Source organism: Sturnira hondurensis, unplaced genomic scaffold, assembly GCF_014824575.4.
Source record: "Sturnira hondurensis isolate 20B ecotype Veracruz unplaced genomic scaffold, ASM1482457v3 Scaffold0024124, whole genome shotgun sequence".
Taxonomy (NCBI): domain Eukaryota; kingdom Metazoa; phylum Chordata; class Mammalia; order Chiroptera; family Phyllostomidae; genus Sturnira; species Sturnira hondurensis.
Genome location: NW_028096755.1, coordinates 116,438 through 131,972, shown reverse-complemented (window position 1 = coordinate 131,972; position 15,535 = coordinate 116,438). Strand labels below are relative to the sequence as shown.

At 61.3% G+C, this 15,535-nt stretch overlaps 2 protein-coding genes across 2 annotated transcripts; both read right to left on the bottom strand.

The window, feature by feature from the left end:
* Positions 1-4,371: 4,371 nt before the first annotated feature.
* SBK2 (SH3 domain binding kinase family member 2) lies at positions 4,372-8,798 on the bottom strand. Its single transcript, XM_037038113.1, has 4 exons — positions 8,744-8,798; positions 7,669-7,923; positions 6,098-6,300; positions 4,372-5,715 (listed from the first exon to the last, which is right to left on the bottom strand). The coding sequence occupies exons 2-4, from the start codon at positions 7,919-7,921 to the stop codon at positions 5,125-5,127; spliced, it is 1,047 nt and encodes a 348-aa protein (XP_036894008.1). The 5' UTR covers positions 7,922-7,923; positions 8,744-8,798; the 3' UTR covers positions 4,372-5,124.
* A 785-nt stretch (positions 8,799-9,583) lies between these two features.
* Positions 9,584-14,112, bottom strand: SBK3 (SH3 domain binding kinase family member 3). Its single transcript, XM_037038055.1, has 4 exons — positions 14,014-14,112; positions 13,305-13,455; positions 12,868-13,070; positions 9,584-11,395 (listed from the first exon to the last, which is right to left on the bottom strand). The coding sequence occupies exons 1-4, from the start codon at positions 14,056-14,058 to the stop codon at positions 10,694-10,696; spliced, it is 1,101 nt and encodes a 366-aa protein (XP_036893950.1). The 5' UTR covers positions 14,059-14,112; the 3' UTR covers positions 9,584-10,693.
* Between the last annotated feature and the right edge of the window lie 1,423 nt (positions 14,113-15,535).

The following is a 15,535-nucleotide window of genomic DNA, read 5'->3' as shown; positions in this document are numbered from 1 at the left end:
GGCCGGCGGGGCTCTGGGGCCTCCTGCAGTTGGGCTGCGGAGGGATTCCGGCGCAGGCGCCGCTCTCTGCTCTGTGGTCACGGCCCTGAGCTCTTCTGGAGTTTTGGCTTTGTGGTTTGTAAGTGAGGTGGGTGGGACAAGGGAGTGTGCTCTGGAAGTCTGGAGCCCCGACTCCTGCAGAGTCCCAGGTTCCTGGCCTTCCTTTTGCCCCCAGGCAGGTGCCTCAATCCCCACTCCCTCGAGGGTCTGCCAGAGAGAGCCACACTCAACCACAAATAGAGACAGACAGACAGACAGATACGAGGATGCGGTAGAGACAGAGGGGGAGAAAGAAAAAGCATTTTTCCCATCGTTCTTTGTTAAAATAAAGAAACCCTGCCCTGGCTAGTGTGGCTCAGTGGATTGAGTGGCAACCTGCAAATCAAAGGGTCACCGGTTCAATTCCCAGTCAGGGCACATGCCTGGGTTGTGGGCCAGGTCCCCAGTAGGGGTCACATGAGAGGCAACCACACTTTGATGTTTCTCTCCCTCTTTCTACCTCCCTTCTCTTCTTTCTTTTTTTTTTTAATATTTTATTTATTTATCTTTTTAGAGGGGAAGGGAAGGAGAGAGGAAAGAAACGTCAATGTATGGTTGCTTCTCGTGCATCCCTTGCAGGAAACTGGCTCCTGCCAGAAACTGGCCTGCAACCCAAGCATGTGCCCTGACTGGGAATCGAACCGCGATCGTCTGGTTCACAGGCCCGTGCTCAATCCACTGAGCTACACCAGCCAGGGCTCTTCTTTCTAAAAATAAATAAATAAGCCCTGGGTGGTGTAGCTCAGTGGATTGAGCACGGGCCTTCGAACCAGACGATCGCGGTTCGATTCCCAGTCAGAGCACATGCCCGGGTTGTGGGCCAGTTCCCAGCGAGGGACACGTTAGAGGCAACCATACATTGATATTTCTCTCCCTCTCTCCTTCCTTTCCCCTCTAAAAATAAATGAATAAAATCTTTAAAAAAATAACTGTATGAAAAAAAAAGAAAATTTTAAAAAAGTAAAAATAAGTAAATAAAATCTTTAAAATAACCCCCCACACACACACATTTTCACTCGGCACTGGACACCCATGAACATAATATTTGGTCCTGTATGCAAGTGTGGGGTTCCCCAGCTAGGGGAACCCCAGCAATGCCTTGGCAATCACCAGCCCAGGTGCATTTTAGGGGTGCTGTGTAGGGAGGGGTGTTGGGAATCAGGCCAGAGCTGAGGTTGGACCTAGACTGACATCACTTTTTTGCTTTAGGATCTTTGAAGAGTAGGTTTCCTCTGGGGGTCTCTTCTGCAAGTGGGGAGGAGTGCGTCCTGAGGCTCACAGGGAATGAGAGCTTTTCGTTTTATTTTTTAACATTCTATTGATTAATTTTTAGAGAGGAGGAAGAGAGGGAGAAAAATACCAATGTGTGGTTGCCTTTTGTGCGCCCCCTACTGGGGACCTGGCCCATAACTCAAGCATGTTCCCTGACTGGGAATCGAACCAGGGACACTTTGGTTCCCAGGCCAGTGCTCAATCCACTGAGCCACACAAGCCAGGGCAGGTTTTTCTTTTCAACTGCAATTACAGGGTCAGTGTGTGTGTGGAGGGGGGGGGAGGGCGGGGACAGCAGGGGAAGCTTGAAAATGCCTATTTATTTGTCTGTTTTAAGCAGGCTTATTGAAGTGAAATTTACATGCCATAAAATTCACCCTAAATCTTATACATGTCTAACTCAGTGGTTTTTAATATATTCTGAGAATTGCACGACACTCACCACAATCTAATTTTATAACTTTTCTACCATCACGAGAGAAAACCTGTACCCATTAGCTGTCACCCCCATCTGCCCCCAGCACCCCCACCCCTGACAGTCACTAATCTCTGTGGATTTGCCTATTCTGGACTTTTCACATAAGCGGAATCCTGCATCAGATTGTCTCCTGTGGGGGCTTCTTCCCCTTTAAGATGTTTCCGAGGTCCGTCCATGACTCAGCACCCATCAGGGCTCTTTTATGGGGGAGTAACGTTCCATTGGGTGGATGGACCACGTTTCATGTGTCCATTCATTTGTTGATGAGTACAAATGATCTCCGGGTTGTTTCCACTGTTCACTCCTGGGGAGAATGTTGCTACGAATCCTGTTACGTTCACAGGGACTAATGTTTTCACTGCTGTGGGCGGAGGCCCGGGAGCGGATTGCAGGGCCACGTGGTAACTCTGTGTCTGATGTGAGGAGGAACGGCATGCGGTGTCTCCCCCAACAGCTGCCCCCTTCACCCCACCCCGCCAGCCCTGCGGAGCGTCCCCCTTGTCCTCGCCCTCGCCAGTGTGCCTTCGCCTGCCTTTTGATGAAGGCCCTCCCGTGGGTCTGGGGGCTTTTGCAGCCCCCACTTTCTGTCTTCATTTAGGTGCCCCTACTCCAGTTTCCTGCAAGGGAGGTGTGGCCGCCACACCAACACACAGACGCACGCTCACACCACCCCACCTGCAGTCTCACACATGTACTCGTATACCCACACACACTGCCATCCATCCAATGGGCACACACACACTCTCATGTTCTCACACACAAATGCACACTCACTGCCTCGCTCATGCTCACTCTCTCCTTCACGTTCACACTCTCGTACTCTCATATTCACATGCACGGTCACACTCACATGCACACACACTCATGCTCGCACACACACTCATGCTCACTCATACTGTCACATTCTCGTGCACACACACGCTGGTACACTCACTTTCGTGCTCTTACAGCAGACTTGCTCTCACACACAGAGACACACTCACACTCGTGCTGACGCACACTCGCACACACATGCATACACCCCGAGCCCCCCACCCAAGGCCCCTTCAGCTGTTGATGACAGTTGAAGAGCCATTCAGGAGCTGAGCCCTGGACAGGAGCTGGCCCCGGTTCGAGTCCCACCTCTGCCTTGACCTGTTGGCACCTTGGCTGCAGTGGACTGTCACTGTTCACCTGTCACAGGCCCTGAGGGACCCAGCAGATGTGCCTGCCTGGGAGCTCCTTGAGGAGGGCCTGCAGTATTAGTACTAAGTATTACAACGAGTATTAGGTATCAATTAACTGAGAGTTCATTAGGATTGCCCCACCCCCTCCAGGCCCTTCCTGGGAATTTCTGTCCTCCCCTGCCCCTGGGGCCCATCCCGGTCATTGTCACCTCCCAATTAATCCTCAGCTGCTGTCACTAATTAACACCGTCTGCAGTCACCCCTGCCCTCTGCTCATTGCCACTCACTCTCCCCCAGCGCCTCCAGCTTTTTTGGGACACATTCTTGGCCTAATTGCCAGGGCTATTTCAGATTCATGGATAAGGTGGCAGGAGGTCCTAATCATGCTGTCCCACAATGTGCCGCCCCCGCCCCCATGACCCCTACTCCAGGAAGCTCACCTGGATTGCCCAGGACGGGCCTGTGTCCCCAGTTCCCTGAACTGAACCTTGATTCAAAGGGCCCCTGGGGTCACTCGGCACACGCTGTCACACACTACCCCCAAGGAACCGCCTCCTGGCCCCGGGCAGGGGCGGGCACCGGGCGTGCGGACAGAGGCCAGGCAGAGGGTGACACCTGATGCAGCTCTAGTTGTGGCCTTGTGCTGGGCTGGCGGCCAAGGAGGGCACGGAGAGGAAGACAGAGTGTTTGCAAACAGGGCGGCTGCCAAGAGGGGCCGGGAGAGAGGGGGAGGTGTGAAGGGGCAGGGGCCCAGCTGGTGACTGGCCGTGGCGCCAGCCCGCCCGGGTGACTCGCCTCCCCCTGCCACACACGCACTCACGGCCTGGTGGACACACAGAGGCGGATCTGATGTCCACACACTGAGCCGCGCTCACCCTCGGGCTTCCATTCTGTCCCCGCTCACACATGCACGCCGTGGCCACACACACACACACGCACAGGCTCAGACGCACGTGCACTCGCAGAGACACGGAAACCCACGCTGCAGCCCAGCCTCTGTGCCTGGCCACCCACCGCCGGGCACCTTCAGGCTCCCTTTAGTCTGGCTCCTCCCACACCCAGATGTGCAGAAACGGGGCCCTGGAGACCCCGGGCCCCCAGCACACACACAGCACACCCAGAGCCAGCCTCCCGCACCGGCACGGGGTGCGGTGGTGGGGGGGTGCCGTCCTTCTTTCTGTCTCTGTCTCTCCTCCTGTCCCTTGTTGTCTCTCTCTTTCTGTCTCTGTCCACCTGTCTGGCTCTTTCTCTTCCTCCATCTCCCTCGTCTGGGTCTCTCCAGGCTCCCCCTTGCGCACCATGCTCTCGCTGGTGCGCGCACACACAGGCACACACACACGTCCTTCCTTTTCTCAAGCGGACAGACCGACACATGTCAAGAGACCTAAGTGTGGGATGGACTTTATTTGCAGACAGTGGCTGGGCTGAGAGGACGAAGCACCTTGTCTAGAGGGCTCCGCCCGGCCTGTGGGAGGAGACGGGGGAAGGGCTGGGGAGCCAGGGAGACCCCAGGCGAGGAGACAGGGATGAGGGGGCATGGGGTGCTGCGAAGCCACAGGGGTTCGTCTGTCCAGCAAGCTTTTGCTGCCCACCCACCCCGGCCAGGACGGCCTGGGCCACGTGGGTCACATCAGAGGACAGGACGGGCCGGGCTCCCCGCTGCCCGGGATCTCACGCTGCGCAGGATGCAGGCGAACCCCACAGCACACTCTGCAGTGCGAGGGGCCTGAGTATCACAGAGGAGATTTGGTGGGAGCGCCACGTCGGGCCCCTGCCGTGCCGACCAGGGCAGGGAGTGTGGCCCCAGGAGACCAGAGGGGCAAGCGATTCAGGTTTGCAGGCAGGCGGTGAGGGCGTGAGCCACAGGCACGGCAGGCAGAGGAGGCAGCAAGTGCAGAGGCCCTGGGGCGGATGGAGACAGGGGGGCGTGGACATACAGGGATCTCAGAGGCCCCACAGGCCCAGGTGGGGAAATGGGAAGCACAGAACGGGGAAGCAAGGAGACAGAGTCCCAACCAGGCAGGCGAGACGCCAAAGGCCACCACACGAATGCCCAGGCGACCTCAGGATGTGGGACTCGGTTTCCCTTCCAAGCCCCCAGGGCCAGTGGGGGCCCCCGGCTGTCCCTTCTCACTCCCCATCCTTCCCACCCGCCTCGGCCACCTCTTCAGCCTGCCCGTCTCGCTGCCTCCAGGGCCGTCCCAGGTAGCCCTGGACGGAGGTCACAGAGCTCCTCTTGCGGGGGTGCGGGTCCAGCAGCCCCCACAGGAGGGTGTCTGCCACCGGCGTCAGGCCCACCCAGGGCTGGGGCCGGTCCTCGGGCTGGCCGGAGGCCTGCCAGAGGAGGAAGTCCTCGTAGAAGGGGTCGGCCTCGGCCAGAGGCTGGTCCCAGGGGAAGTAGCCGGTGAGCAGGCAGAACAGCAGGACCCCCAGCGCCCAAGCGTCCAGGGCAGGCTGGATGGGCAGGCCCTCGGGGAGCGGCGGGGGCGCGCAGAGCTCGGGGGCCGTGTAGGGGATGGGCGGCCCGGTCAGGCGGAGCAGGGTCCCGCGGGGCCGCGTGTGGCCGAAGTCGGTAAGCTTCACCCGCCGGCAGTCCGGGTCGCACACCAGCACGTTCTCGGGCTTAATGTCGCGGTACACCAGGCCGTGGGAGTGAATGTACTCCAGGGCGGAGGCCAGCTGGGCCGCGCAGCGCTGGGCTGCGGGCTGCGGGAGTCCCACCTGCCGGGCAGACGCGCGTCAGTGAGGGCTGCTGTCCCGCCCTGGGGTACAGCTTCTCCCCAGAGAGCAGGCTCAGGAGCACGAAGGACCTCTAATACACTGGCCCGGTGAGCCCTGGCGTGGCCCCGCGAAGCCCCGCGAGGTGTGGTGGGGGCTAGTGTGACCTCAGGAGGGCTGGTGGGTCCAGGGGTCATAGTGTCGGCTCTGTGGTGTGAGCAAACCCCACGGTGGACCCTGTGGACCCAACGAGGGGCGTCAGTGGCCAGCAGACCCGCTGAGACCCAACGTTGTGACTGTGCTCCCTGCGCCCAGGCAGGTCAGGGGCACTTCCAAGAGACCGAGGGAGAAGCCCGGGGACCCGCTGGAGCTCTGTGTACCCCACCTTGGGCTGGATGAGGGCGATGAGGTCCCCGTGCAGGACTGGCTCCGTCAGGAAGCTGTAGGAGTCGGCGGACTCGATCGCGATGCCGTAGGCCGCCACCACGGCCGGGTGCGCGCCCAGCGAGAGGCCCACGCAGAACTCGTACAGGAAGCCGCGGAGGGAAGTGGAGGTCTTTGGGAGCTGCTTCAGCGCCAGGGGCGTGCCTGGGGGCGGGGAACAGGGACGGGTGTGGGGGCAGTGGGAGCAGGGGGGGTCACCCTGGCTGGCTCCCCAGCAAGGGTCTTTCCCGTATCCCATCTCCACCTCCCCCGATTCCTGCCTCCCCGCCAAGCCGACCCTCAGTCATAGTAACAGCATTCAGTGAGTTTCTTCTGCTCTGCTCGCTTCAAGTCCGCTCACCCGGAGCTGCTGCTGTGGAAACGGGACTTGGAGCCCCCAGTGACCTGCCTCGGCCCCTGGGTCCAGCACCCTCTGGCCAAAAAGCCGAGTCCCAGGCAGTGGCGGTGGGCAGAGGATGCCTAGCAGTGGTATTAATCAGATCCCCTGGAGGAATTTTTAGGAATCCAATCACCTGTGGAAACAGCTCTCTGGAGTCTGAGCTCTCTCGGCAGTTGTGTCGCCACACCTGCCAGGGCGCAGCCTCGCTCGTGGGAAGGCCTCGGGTGATGGAGGAAGGTCACTGTCTCCCCTGGAACGTGGACCATCCCCCTCCCACTCTTTCCACAGCTGGATGCAGCAGCGCGAGGCGTCTGCCACCCCCGCGGCCCCTTCTGTTCTGCTGAGCTCTGCCCACCTGGGCCGCCCGGCTCGGCCTGCGCCCTTTACATCCCTGTGGGCCCCGTCATGGCCCCCGCCTCTGAGTTCTACGATGACCCGGGTTGGTGTCTGTCTTTTTGTTTGTTCTGGGCTGAATCATGTCCCCCCCAAATTCCTACGTGGAAGGCCTCACCCCTGACACCGCGGGATGGGACTGAAAGAGGTAAAATGAAGTCATAGGGTGGTCCCTAGTCCCATCTGAGGATGTTCGGGCGCAGGCACCCACAGAGGGGGGGCCACGTGAGGACCCGGGGAGGCATGGCCGTCTGCAAGCCAAGGAGAGAGGCCTCAGGGGGAACCGGCCCTGCTCACACCTTCACCTCAGACTTCCAGCCTCCAGGACTGGGAGGAAAGAGATTCCCGCTCTTCCGGGGGCCTGGCTCTGGCCCTGGGGCATCCCCAGGGGCTCCAGGCAGGCTTACAAACCCCCGACTGGGTCCCCAGCACCACCCAGGGTGGGCTGAACCCCCGGGAGCCCAGGTCCCCAACTCACAGCCTGGCTCAGGGCCATCCTTCCTGTAACCACTGAGCCGGCCACCTGTGAGGCGCACGGGGTGGGGGACCTCTGCTCCCCATGGTCCCAGCAATGACAGGCATGGTGTTCGCTCAGAGAGCCGGTGCCGAGAATTCGCACAGCTCAGGGGGCAGGGGCCAGACGGATTCAGCTCTGTGGGCTCCACGGCCCTGGCTGGTCTCCGCCAGGGCCAATGCCGCCACCCCCCTGCAACCCCCACCTCTGTCTCCAGGCCCAGTACCTTTCTGACGGTGGGTGACCAGCAGGACCCGGCCGAAGCGGCCCTGGCCCAGGGGGCGCACTTGCTGGTAGAGCTCGTCCACCTCGGCCTGGACCAGGGTCTGGGCGCTCAGGGCCAGCATGTCTTCCAGGGCCAACGCCGCCTCCTGGCCCTGCTGCAGCTCCTCCACCGTGAGGCCCCCCAGGTCCTCCTCCACTCCGTTCTCAGCAGCCCCTTCCTCCACTTGCTGCCCCTCGGGCTGTTTGTCCTGCATGTCTGCAGGGCAGAGCTCAGAGGGTGATCCTGACCGAGCAGGGAAGGGCGGGGGGCCTGGACTCAGGGGAGGGGGGAGGGGCTGGGGCTGGGGCTGCAAGAGTTGGACCCCAGGCCTCTCAGGGGCTTGGGGATCGGCTCCCAGATGCTTGCTGCTGTCTGGGACCCAGGCATCTCCCAGGCTCTGGTGTGCACAGCCCTGCCCTCCCCGGCCCCCAGGGCCAGAGAGCACCTGTTTGCGTGCTTAGGAGAAAGAGGCTGCTCATCCACCCCCTGGGCCCAAGTCTGTTTGCTTTGGAAACAAGATGGGGGTGTCTCGAGTTATCTGGTTCATCTTTCACCCTTGGGCCATCGGGTGGCTGTGGGGGCGGGGGTGAGGGATGTCTGCGATCTCGGGCTTGACCTCACCCCAACTGGCAATTAGTTTCCCCCTCGTCAGGTGCCTCTGGTGAAGAGGGAGACTGAGTCACGATAGAAAGTGCCAAAGAGCCCCTGACGCTCCTCCTTCACACGCAGGAGTCCAGGTCCCCGGTTCCTCCCCCCTCAGACCCAGGAGTCCAGTCCTCCAGCCCCTCCTCCCTCAGACCCAGGAGTCAGGGACCCTGGTCCTGTCTCTCCAGTCACCTATACAGCTCACGCATCTTGGGCGCCCCAGAATCCGTGTCCCTAACACTCAGTCATTCTCCAGCCTTAACATCCAGTTCCGCTCCCCTGAGGGACCCAGGACTCTGACCACCTGCCTGGCTTCACTCTCAGGTGCTGCCCACTTCACCCCCTTAACCCTTGCCCCCTCCTGACCTGGCCTCCCACCTCCAGATCTCACCTTCTCCAAGGCTTGCCTGACCCTTCGGCTGCCCGCTGTGGTCAATGCCCAGCACTTAGAGCCCATGCCAGCAGAGGCCAGCCCAGGAGCAAGACCCCGCCCCCACCTAGGGGTCTTGAGCCCGCCCCTGGCCCCGCCCCCTCTATCCCACTAGGGACAGAGCGACATCGTGTGTTGACTCCCAGAAATGGCTGTGGCTGGACAAATGTCCCAGACCTGGGAGCTCGGTGTCTCGTCCATCCAACCCAGGGGACCCCCGGCCCCCTCCTCCCTCAGACCCAGGAGTCCAGGCCCTCTGCCCCTCCCCCCACCTCGGACCCAGGAGGCGGGACCACCTGTAGAGGGTGAAGTCATTTCTCTGTGGAGACCCTGCCTTGACCTCCCCCCGCCCCCAGCTGCCCATCAGCCCCCCACTGACAGGTCAGACACAAGTGTTGCTGGCGGGCGTCCTGGGGATGAAACACTGGGGTGCCTTTGGGGAAAGGATGAGACAACGGGATTCCAGAATGATGCCGTGAGAGATGACCTCAGACTTGGGGCCGAGGGGAAGCAGGTGATGGACAACTGGGAAGAGAGGGGCACGAGAGGAGGGAGGCAGGAGGGTCCGAAGCCGAGCCCGCAGACCTCACTGGCTCGGGGGGGGGGGGGGGGGGGGGGGNGGGGGGGGGGGGGGGGGGGGGGGGGGGAAGGCTGCGCCGGACCCGGGTCTGAGGGAGGCGGCTGCACCCACCGCTCAGGTTTACAGCGAGGTGACAGGTGCTGCGGACTCAATTCTTTTAAAACCAGCTTTTACTTTGGAATATCTTTAGAGTTTTAGAACAGTTGCAAACATGGTACCGAGCACTCCCGTGTCCCCTCACCCCCGCCGCCAGCGGGCCAGGGACTCTCGGCCAAGGGCGCATTTGTCCAAGTCCAGACATTCACGATCAAACACGTCTTATCTCCCCGGCGTTTCTGCCAACAACCTCTTTCCGCCCCAGGGTTCGGCCCAGGACACTGGAGCTGCGTTGAGTGAACCCACTCTCTTTTTTTAAAAAAAACAAAAGCACGCAGGACAGCGTCGCAGGAGTAAACACAGTCCCTGCCAATGTCCCTAGCATGGGGCAGGGCTGCTCTGTTGGGTGCTGGAGGTCCGTCCAAGCCAGGGGGGCTCTGAGCCGGGGCGGCCACCTGCCACGTGCCCTGTGGGTGCGAGCAGGCGCGGGGCGCTCGAATGTGGGGGCAGAAGCGAGCGGAACGTAGGGAGAGGAGACCAAGGCCACACTGGAGCTCCTGAGAGGAGCTGGGAGCACAGGGAGGCCCGACCCGCGCTCGGGTGCAGGTCCCCGGCGGGGCCGGAGCGGGCACAGGAGGGCGCTCCCGGGGGAAGGAACCCAGGACACGGGAAGCTGCGCCTGTGCGTGCACGTGCGTGCGTGCAGGTGTGTGCGTGCACGTGCGTGCTTGCAGGTTCGGGCCTACAGAGGATGCGGGGCTCCCCCAGAGTCCTCCTGGGCCCAGGGACAGGGGGCAAGTGGACGGAGGCTGAAGTTTCCAAGGTGTCCGATCCTGCAAGCCCAGATTTGGTGCCGCGGGCAGTGGGAGTCATGCAAGGTCTTAGAGGAGAGAAGGGGCCTCATCAGGACTCTTACGTCCCCACAGCACAGAGATGCATCTACACGGGAAACAGCGCCTTTGTTCAAGCAGACACATTCGGGACAGAAGGAAAGGGGAGGGTGCTTGGGGGAGGAGGGGCTGGGGGCCAGGACCCTCTTGGGTCTGAGGGAGGAGGGGACAAGGGTCCTGGGCTCCCAGGTCCTCATTGGGGAGGGCGCACCCAAGTCTGGCCTCCAGCAGAGAGGGAGACATGCAATGTACTCCCTCTCCGTCCTCGCCCAGGCAGCTGTCTCTCCATCCAGGTGGCGGTGGAGGCTGGGGGAGGGGACTTTGGCTCGGGCTCTGGCCACCTGTCTCAGTCACCTGGTCTGGGAGTTCCCCCATCTGTCCCCATCCTCCCGCCACCTTGGTCACCCTCCTCCTCCTCCTCTGTCCACTCCTCCAGGCTTGATCCCCCCTCCTCCTCCTCTTCCCCATCCTCACCGGACATACCCCCCAAGTCCCCAGGTGCCCCTCTGTCCCCCTGCAGCCCCCAGTCATCCCCCAGGACATTCAGGACAGCCAGTGGGGAGCTCCTCGTCTCAGGATCCAGGTCCAGAAGCCCCTGGAGCAGGGCCAGGGCCGGGGGTGCGAACTGGTCCCAGGGGGGTGGCGGTTGAGGTGGCTGAGGCCTGGTGGTCATCCAACCAGCAAAGGCCTCGAACTCGGGGTCAGGGGCCAGGGCCACGTCCCACGGGAAACAGGCCGTGGCCGCGCAGAAGAGAAGCACCCCCAGACCCCAGGAGTCCAGGGACGGTCGGAGGGGCAGCGTATCAGGGGGCAGCAGGAGACAGAGCTCGGGTGGGGCGGAGGGCAGTGGCCCCGGTGGGGGAGGGGTGGGACTGCCCTCCGGCCGGGTCAGGCCCAGGTCTCCTAGGGCCACGCGGCTGCAGCCGGGGTCAAACACCAGCACGTTGTCTGGCTTCACGTCCGCGTGGACCAGTCCCCGGCTATGGAGGAAGTCCAGGGCTCCGGCTAGCTGGGCCATCACCCGCTTCACCAGCAGCTCGGGCAGACCCTGGGGTCAAGGAGAGAAGGTGGAGGTCAGGGGGCCTGGGTTCCTTCTTTATTCTGCTTCTTGAGGTTCAGGAGCCCAGAACCCCAGACCACTGGCTCCCTGCTGTCCTTGTAACTTTCCCCCCAACCCTTTCTCCAGATCATCCTCAGGGGCAAAGGGACCCTCGGCCGCCACAGGACCCTCAACTGCAAAACCCCAGGTCAAGACCAAAGCTGCCCTAGACCAAACCGCAGCTCTAACCAGAAGTGCTTTTGGCTTCCGTCCAACTTGCTCCTGACCCTAGCACTCAAAATTATTCACCACCTCTAAACTGCCTACTCCGATCCTCTCCAGTGAGAACACAAACCCTCACTTTATTTTTCATTGTATTTATCTTTTAGAGAGAGGGGGCGGGAGGAGAAGGGGAGAGAGAGAAATATCAATGTGTGAGAGAAGCATCTGGGTTGCCTCTCGTACATCCAAAACTGGGGACCCAGCCCACAACCCAGGGGTGTGCCCCTGACTGGGAATTGAACCAATGACCTTTGGGTTCACAGGCCAGCGCTCAATCCACTGAGCTACACCAGCCGAGGGGCAAACCCCATACTTTCTACTTAATCCCATACTAATTTAGATCCCACCTCGAGCTCACACCTTGCTCTAACTTCCACGGTTCATTCCATCCACTGAGCAACAAATCTATCCACCCAGGCAGCCAGCCGGCGCCCCCTCCATCCAGCCAGCTATCCACCGAACAGTCTATTCTGCAGTGTTTCCATTCAACATCCAAGCCACCAGCCGCTCAGCAGCCCCATAATTTAATCAATTCTGTAATATCCAAAATCCATCCATTCATCCTTCCCTCCCTGACTTCCTTCCATCCATCCATCCTTCTTTCCTTCCATCCATCACTTCCTCCCTTTCTCCCTCCTTCCATTTATTCCCAACCCAATCTCACACCCAAAGCCTGTTCCCAAAGATGGTCCCACCCTAATCGTCATACTCAAGCGCTCCTATAGTTTCACGGATTTAGCTGACCCGGTCTCCTTCCTAGAGGAGACCCGGTTACAGCCCCTCTCCAACGTGATCTTACAGGATCCTCAGGGCTCTCTGCCTCACTCTGCACCCCATCCTCTCTCTTCTCCACCCCATTCCCGGTCTGTAATCAACCCTAAACTGAGCGCCTCTGATCCACTCATGCCCCCACTAACGAGAACCCCAGCTCCGTCTGTGTCCCCACCCCTTCATCAGACCTCGTCTTCCCTCAATCCCAGCCCCAAACCCTGCTCACCCAAGTTCATGTTTGGATGAATTAGGGTTAGGATCAGACCTGAAATTACATAGAGAACTAGAAATAAGGACGTCTTTGGGGGGCTTAGGGAGGAGCGAAGTTGGGCACTGACTTGAGGGTCAAGGCTGGGAAGAGACCTGAGGTTTGGGACCCAGCCACACTCGGAATAAGCAGTCCCAAGGTCTCGCCCCGCCTGCCTCACCTGTTCCTGCAGCATCCCGCTGAGATCCCCGTAGGGCGCGTACTCCTGGGCAAAGGCGAAGTGCCGGGGGGTCTGCAGGGGCCCCGCCAGAGTCTGGAGCAGGCCTGGGTGCGCGGAGACGCAGCGGCCCACGCAGAACTCCCTCAGGAAGGTGGCTCTCGGGACGGAGTCCCGGCGTAGGAGCTTCAGGGCCACGGCCGGACCTGCCAGGGACGCGGGGAAGGAAGGAGACTCAGCTGTGTGGTGTCAGGCCAGTGTCACACCCTCTCTGGGGGGGGCCTCTGTTTCTCAGAAGGTCACAGGGCTCTTAACTTTCCGAGAGCTCCGATCAGGAAGGGGCCCCCTTCCCCTCCGCCCCAGAGGCTCCGTCTCTGGGCAGCTTCTGGGAACCCTCCCGTGGGGAGTCCTGGAGTGCGCCTTTCGGTAGCCGAACTCACCCCCCTGGCGAGGCTGGGCCAGGAGAACTCGGCCATAGGAGCCCGAGCCGAGCTTTCGGATGAGGCGATACTGGGCCCGCAGGTTCCTCTCCGTGGTCACTCTGGGGGCTGTCAGCTCCACGAGCCGCTGGAGGGCCGTGTCCGTGTCCTCCTGAGGGGGAGGGACCGAGCGGGGGACGGGCTGAGTCTGGGGCCCACGGAGAGTGGAGGAGCAGATTGGAGGCCAACTCCAGGCCTGATGTGGGGGGTCGGAGGGTGGGGTCACCATCCCCAGAGAGGCGGATGAGTCACAGTGACTCACCCAGCCTCAGGCCACCTGCTATTGTGTCCTGGCGGGGCGAGGGGCCATGGCCTCAGGGGCCCCACCCGCTGCATCTGCGGGAGCCCACAGACCCCCGGCTTCCACTGGAACTGCGCCCTCCCCGACACAGCCCCCTGCTCCGCCCGCCCGCCCGCCTCCATCTTCCTCTCTCGCTGTGCTTCCCGTCCCCAGTGGCTGAGCCCATTTCTCTGGGGCCTTGGTCTTGCTGTGTGTCCTCGGGTTTGTCTTGTTCCGGGTCTCTGACGTTTCTCCGTTTCCCGGTCTCTTCTGTTGCTTCCTCGGACCCTCTGTGTCTGCTCCCCAGCCCTGGCCCTCTCTCCATCCGTCTCCGTTTCTCTCTCTCTGTGTCTCTCTCTCTCCCTCCCTCCCTCGTGACCCATCTCTCACCTCTGGGTCCCCATCCTCGTGGTTCTCTGGTCCCCTGCGCTCCATCTCAGGGTTGCCTGGTGTCAGCTGGCCCTGGGGCTCCCCCTCGTCTGGGCTCCCCAAAAGCTGACTGGCCCACTCGAGCCTACTGTGTCCCACTGGTGCAAAGCCTGGGAGCTCGTCTGAAAAGGTCTGCCTCAGTCTCCCTTCGCGTCTGTGGGAGTCTCCCTAACTCCCCTCCTCTCTCTTTCACCCCTCGGTGTCTGTGGGTCCAGCTCTGTATTCTCCTGTGGGTGTCTTTCACTCCCTCTCACCCTTTCTTCCTCTCCCCGACCCCCCCTCTCCCTCCCTGTCTTCGCCTGGCCCTCCTTCCAGCTCTCGGGTTTCCGTGGGGGGCCTCCTTGCCGCGTCTCTGTCGGCCCCTGGCTCCCGTCTCCTGTCAACACACTGTCTTTACTGCGGTTGCCGCACGCAGGCCGTGGTCCGGGATGTCCCCACCCTGCTGTCCCCTCCCCTTCTCCATTTCTCTGTTTTCCTTCACTCTGGCTCCTCTGTGGCCTCCTCTCTCGGGCGTCTCTCTCTCTCTCTCTCTCTCTCTTTCTGTCTCCCCTCCTGTCTTTGTTCCCAGCTCTCGCTCAGAGCCTTTTGTCCCTCCCTTCTTCTGGGCCTGGGACAGGGGTGTGTGTGACAGCTCAGAGACATCCTGTCCCCCCACACACCCCTCCCTCACCCCCTCTGACCTGCTGCTCCCCTCCTCCCCCTTCCAAACTTAGACCAGCCTGGAGTCTGGGCTCTAGTCCCAGGACAGAGGGGACAAAACATATTGTGACCCCCCAGGGACCAGGCCTGAGTGCTGCAGGAAAAGGGGAGACAGGCCGGCCCCTCACAAGCCTTACCTGGACTGGATGACGTGGAGTTCCGTGCATTCTGGCTCTTCCACGGGCAGGGAGTGCTGGTCTGAGGGGTCAGGGAGGCCATTCCCAAAGTACCACACCATGGCACCAGGGGTCCAGGCCTCCAGCCCCTTCTCTCTAAGACCCAGGGGTCCAGGCCCCCAGCCCCTCCTCCCTCAGACCCAGGGGTCCAGGCCCCCAGCCCCTCCTCCCTCAGACCCAGGAGTCCAGGCCCCCAGCCCCTCCTCCCTCAGACCCAGGGGTCCAGCCCCCAGCCCCTCCTCCCTCAGACCCAGGGGTCCAGGCCCCCAGCCCCTCCTCCCTCAGACCCAGGAGCTCAGAGCTCAGAAATGTGTGTGGAAAGCGCTTCTCCCACATCCTCAGCACTGGCTCTGAGCCAGGCTTTGAAAGGGGGCAGTCCTTCACACAGGACCCTCCCAGCCACCCAACAAAGATGGGGACTTATCCCCAGTTCACAGAGCAGGAAACTGAGGTTCCGAGAGCCAGATCGCCTTACACGGGCTGGAGGTGTCGGCAGGACCTGGGCCAGGCTGAGTCAGGGCCCTGAGGTCGGCCGGGCTCAGCTTTCACCACTACTACAGCCTACTATTAATAAAGACAGCAGCGCCCGTCACTGACACTCTGGAAGG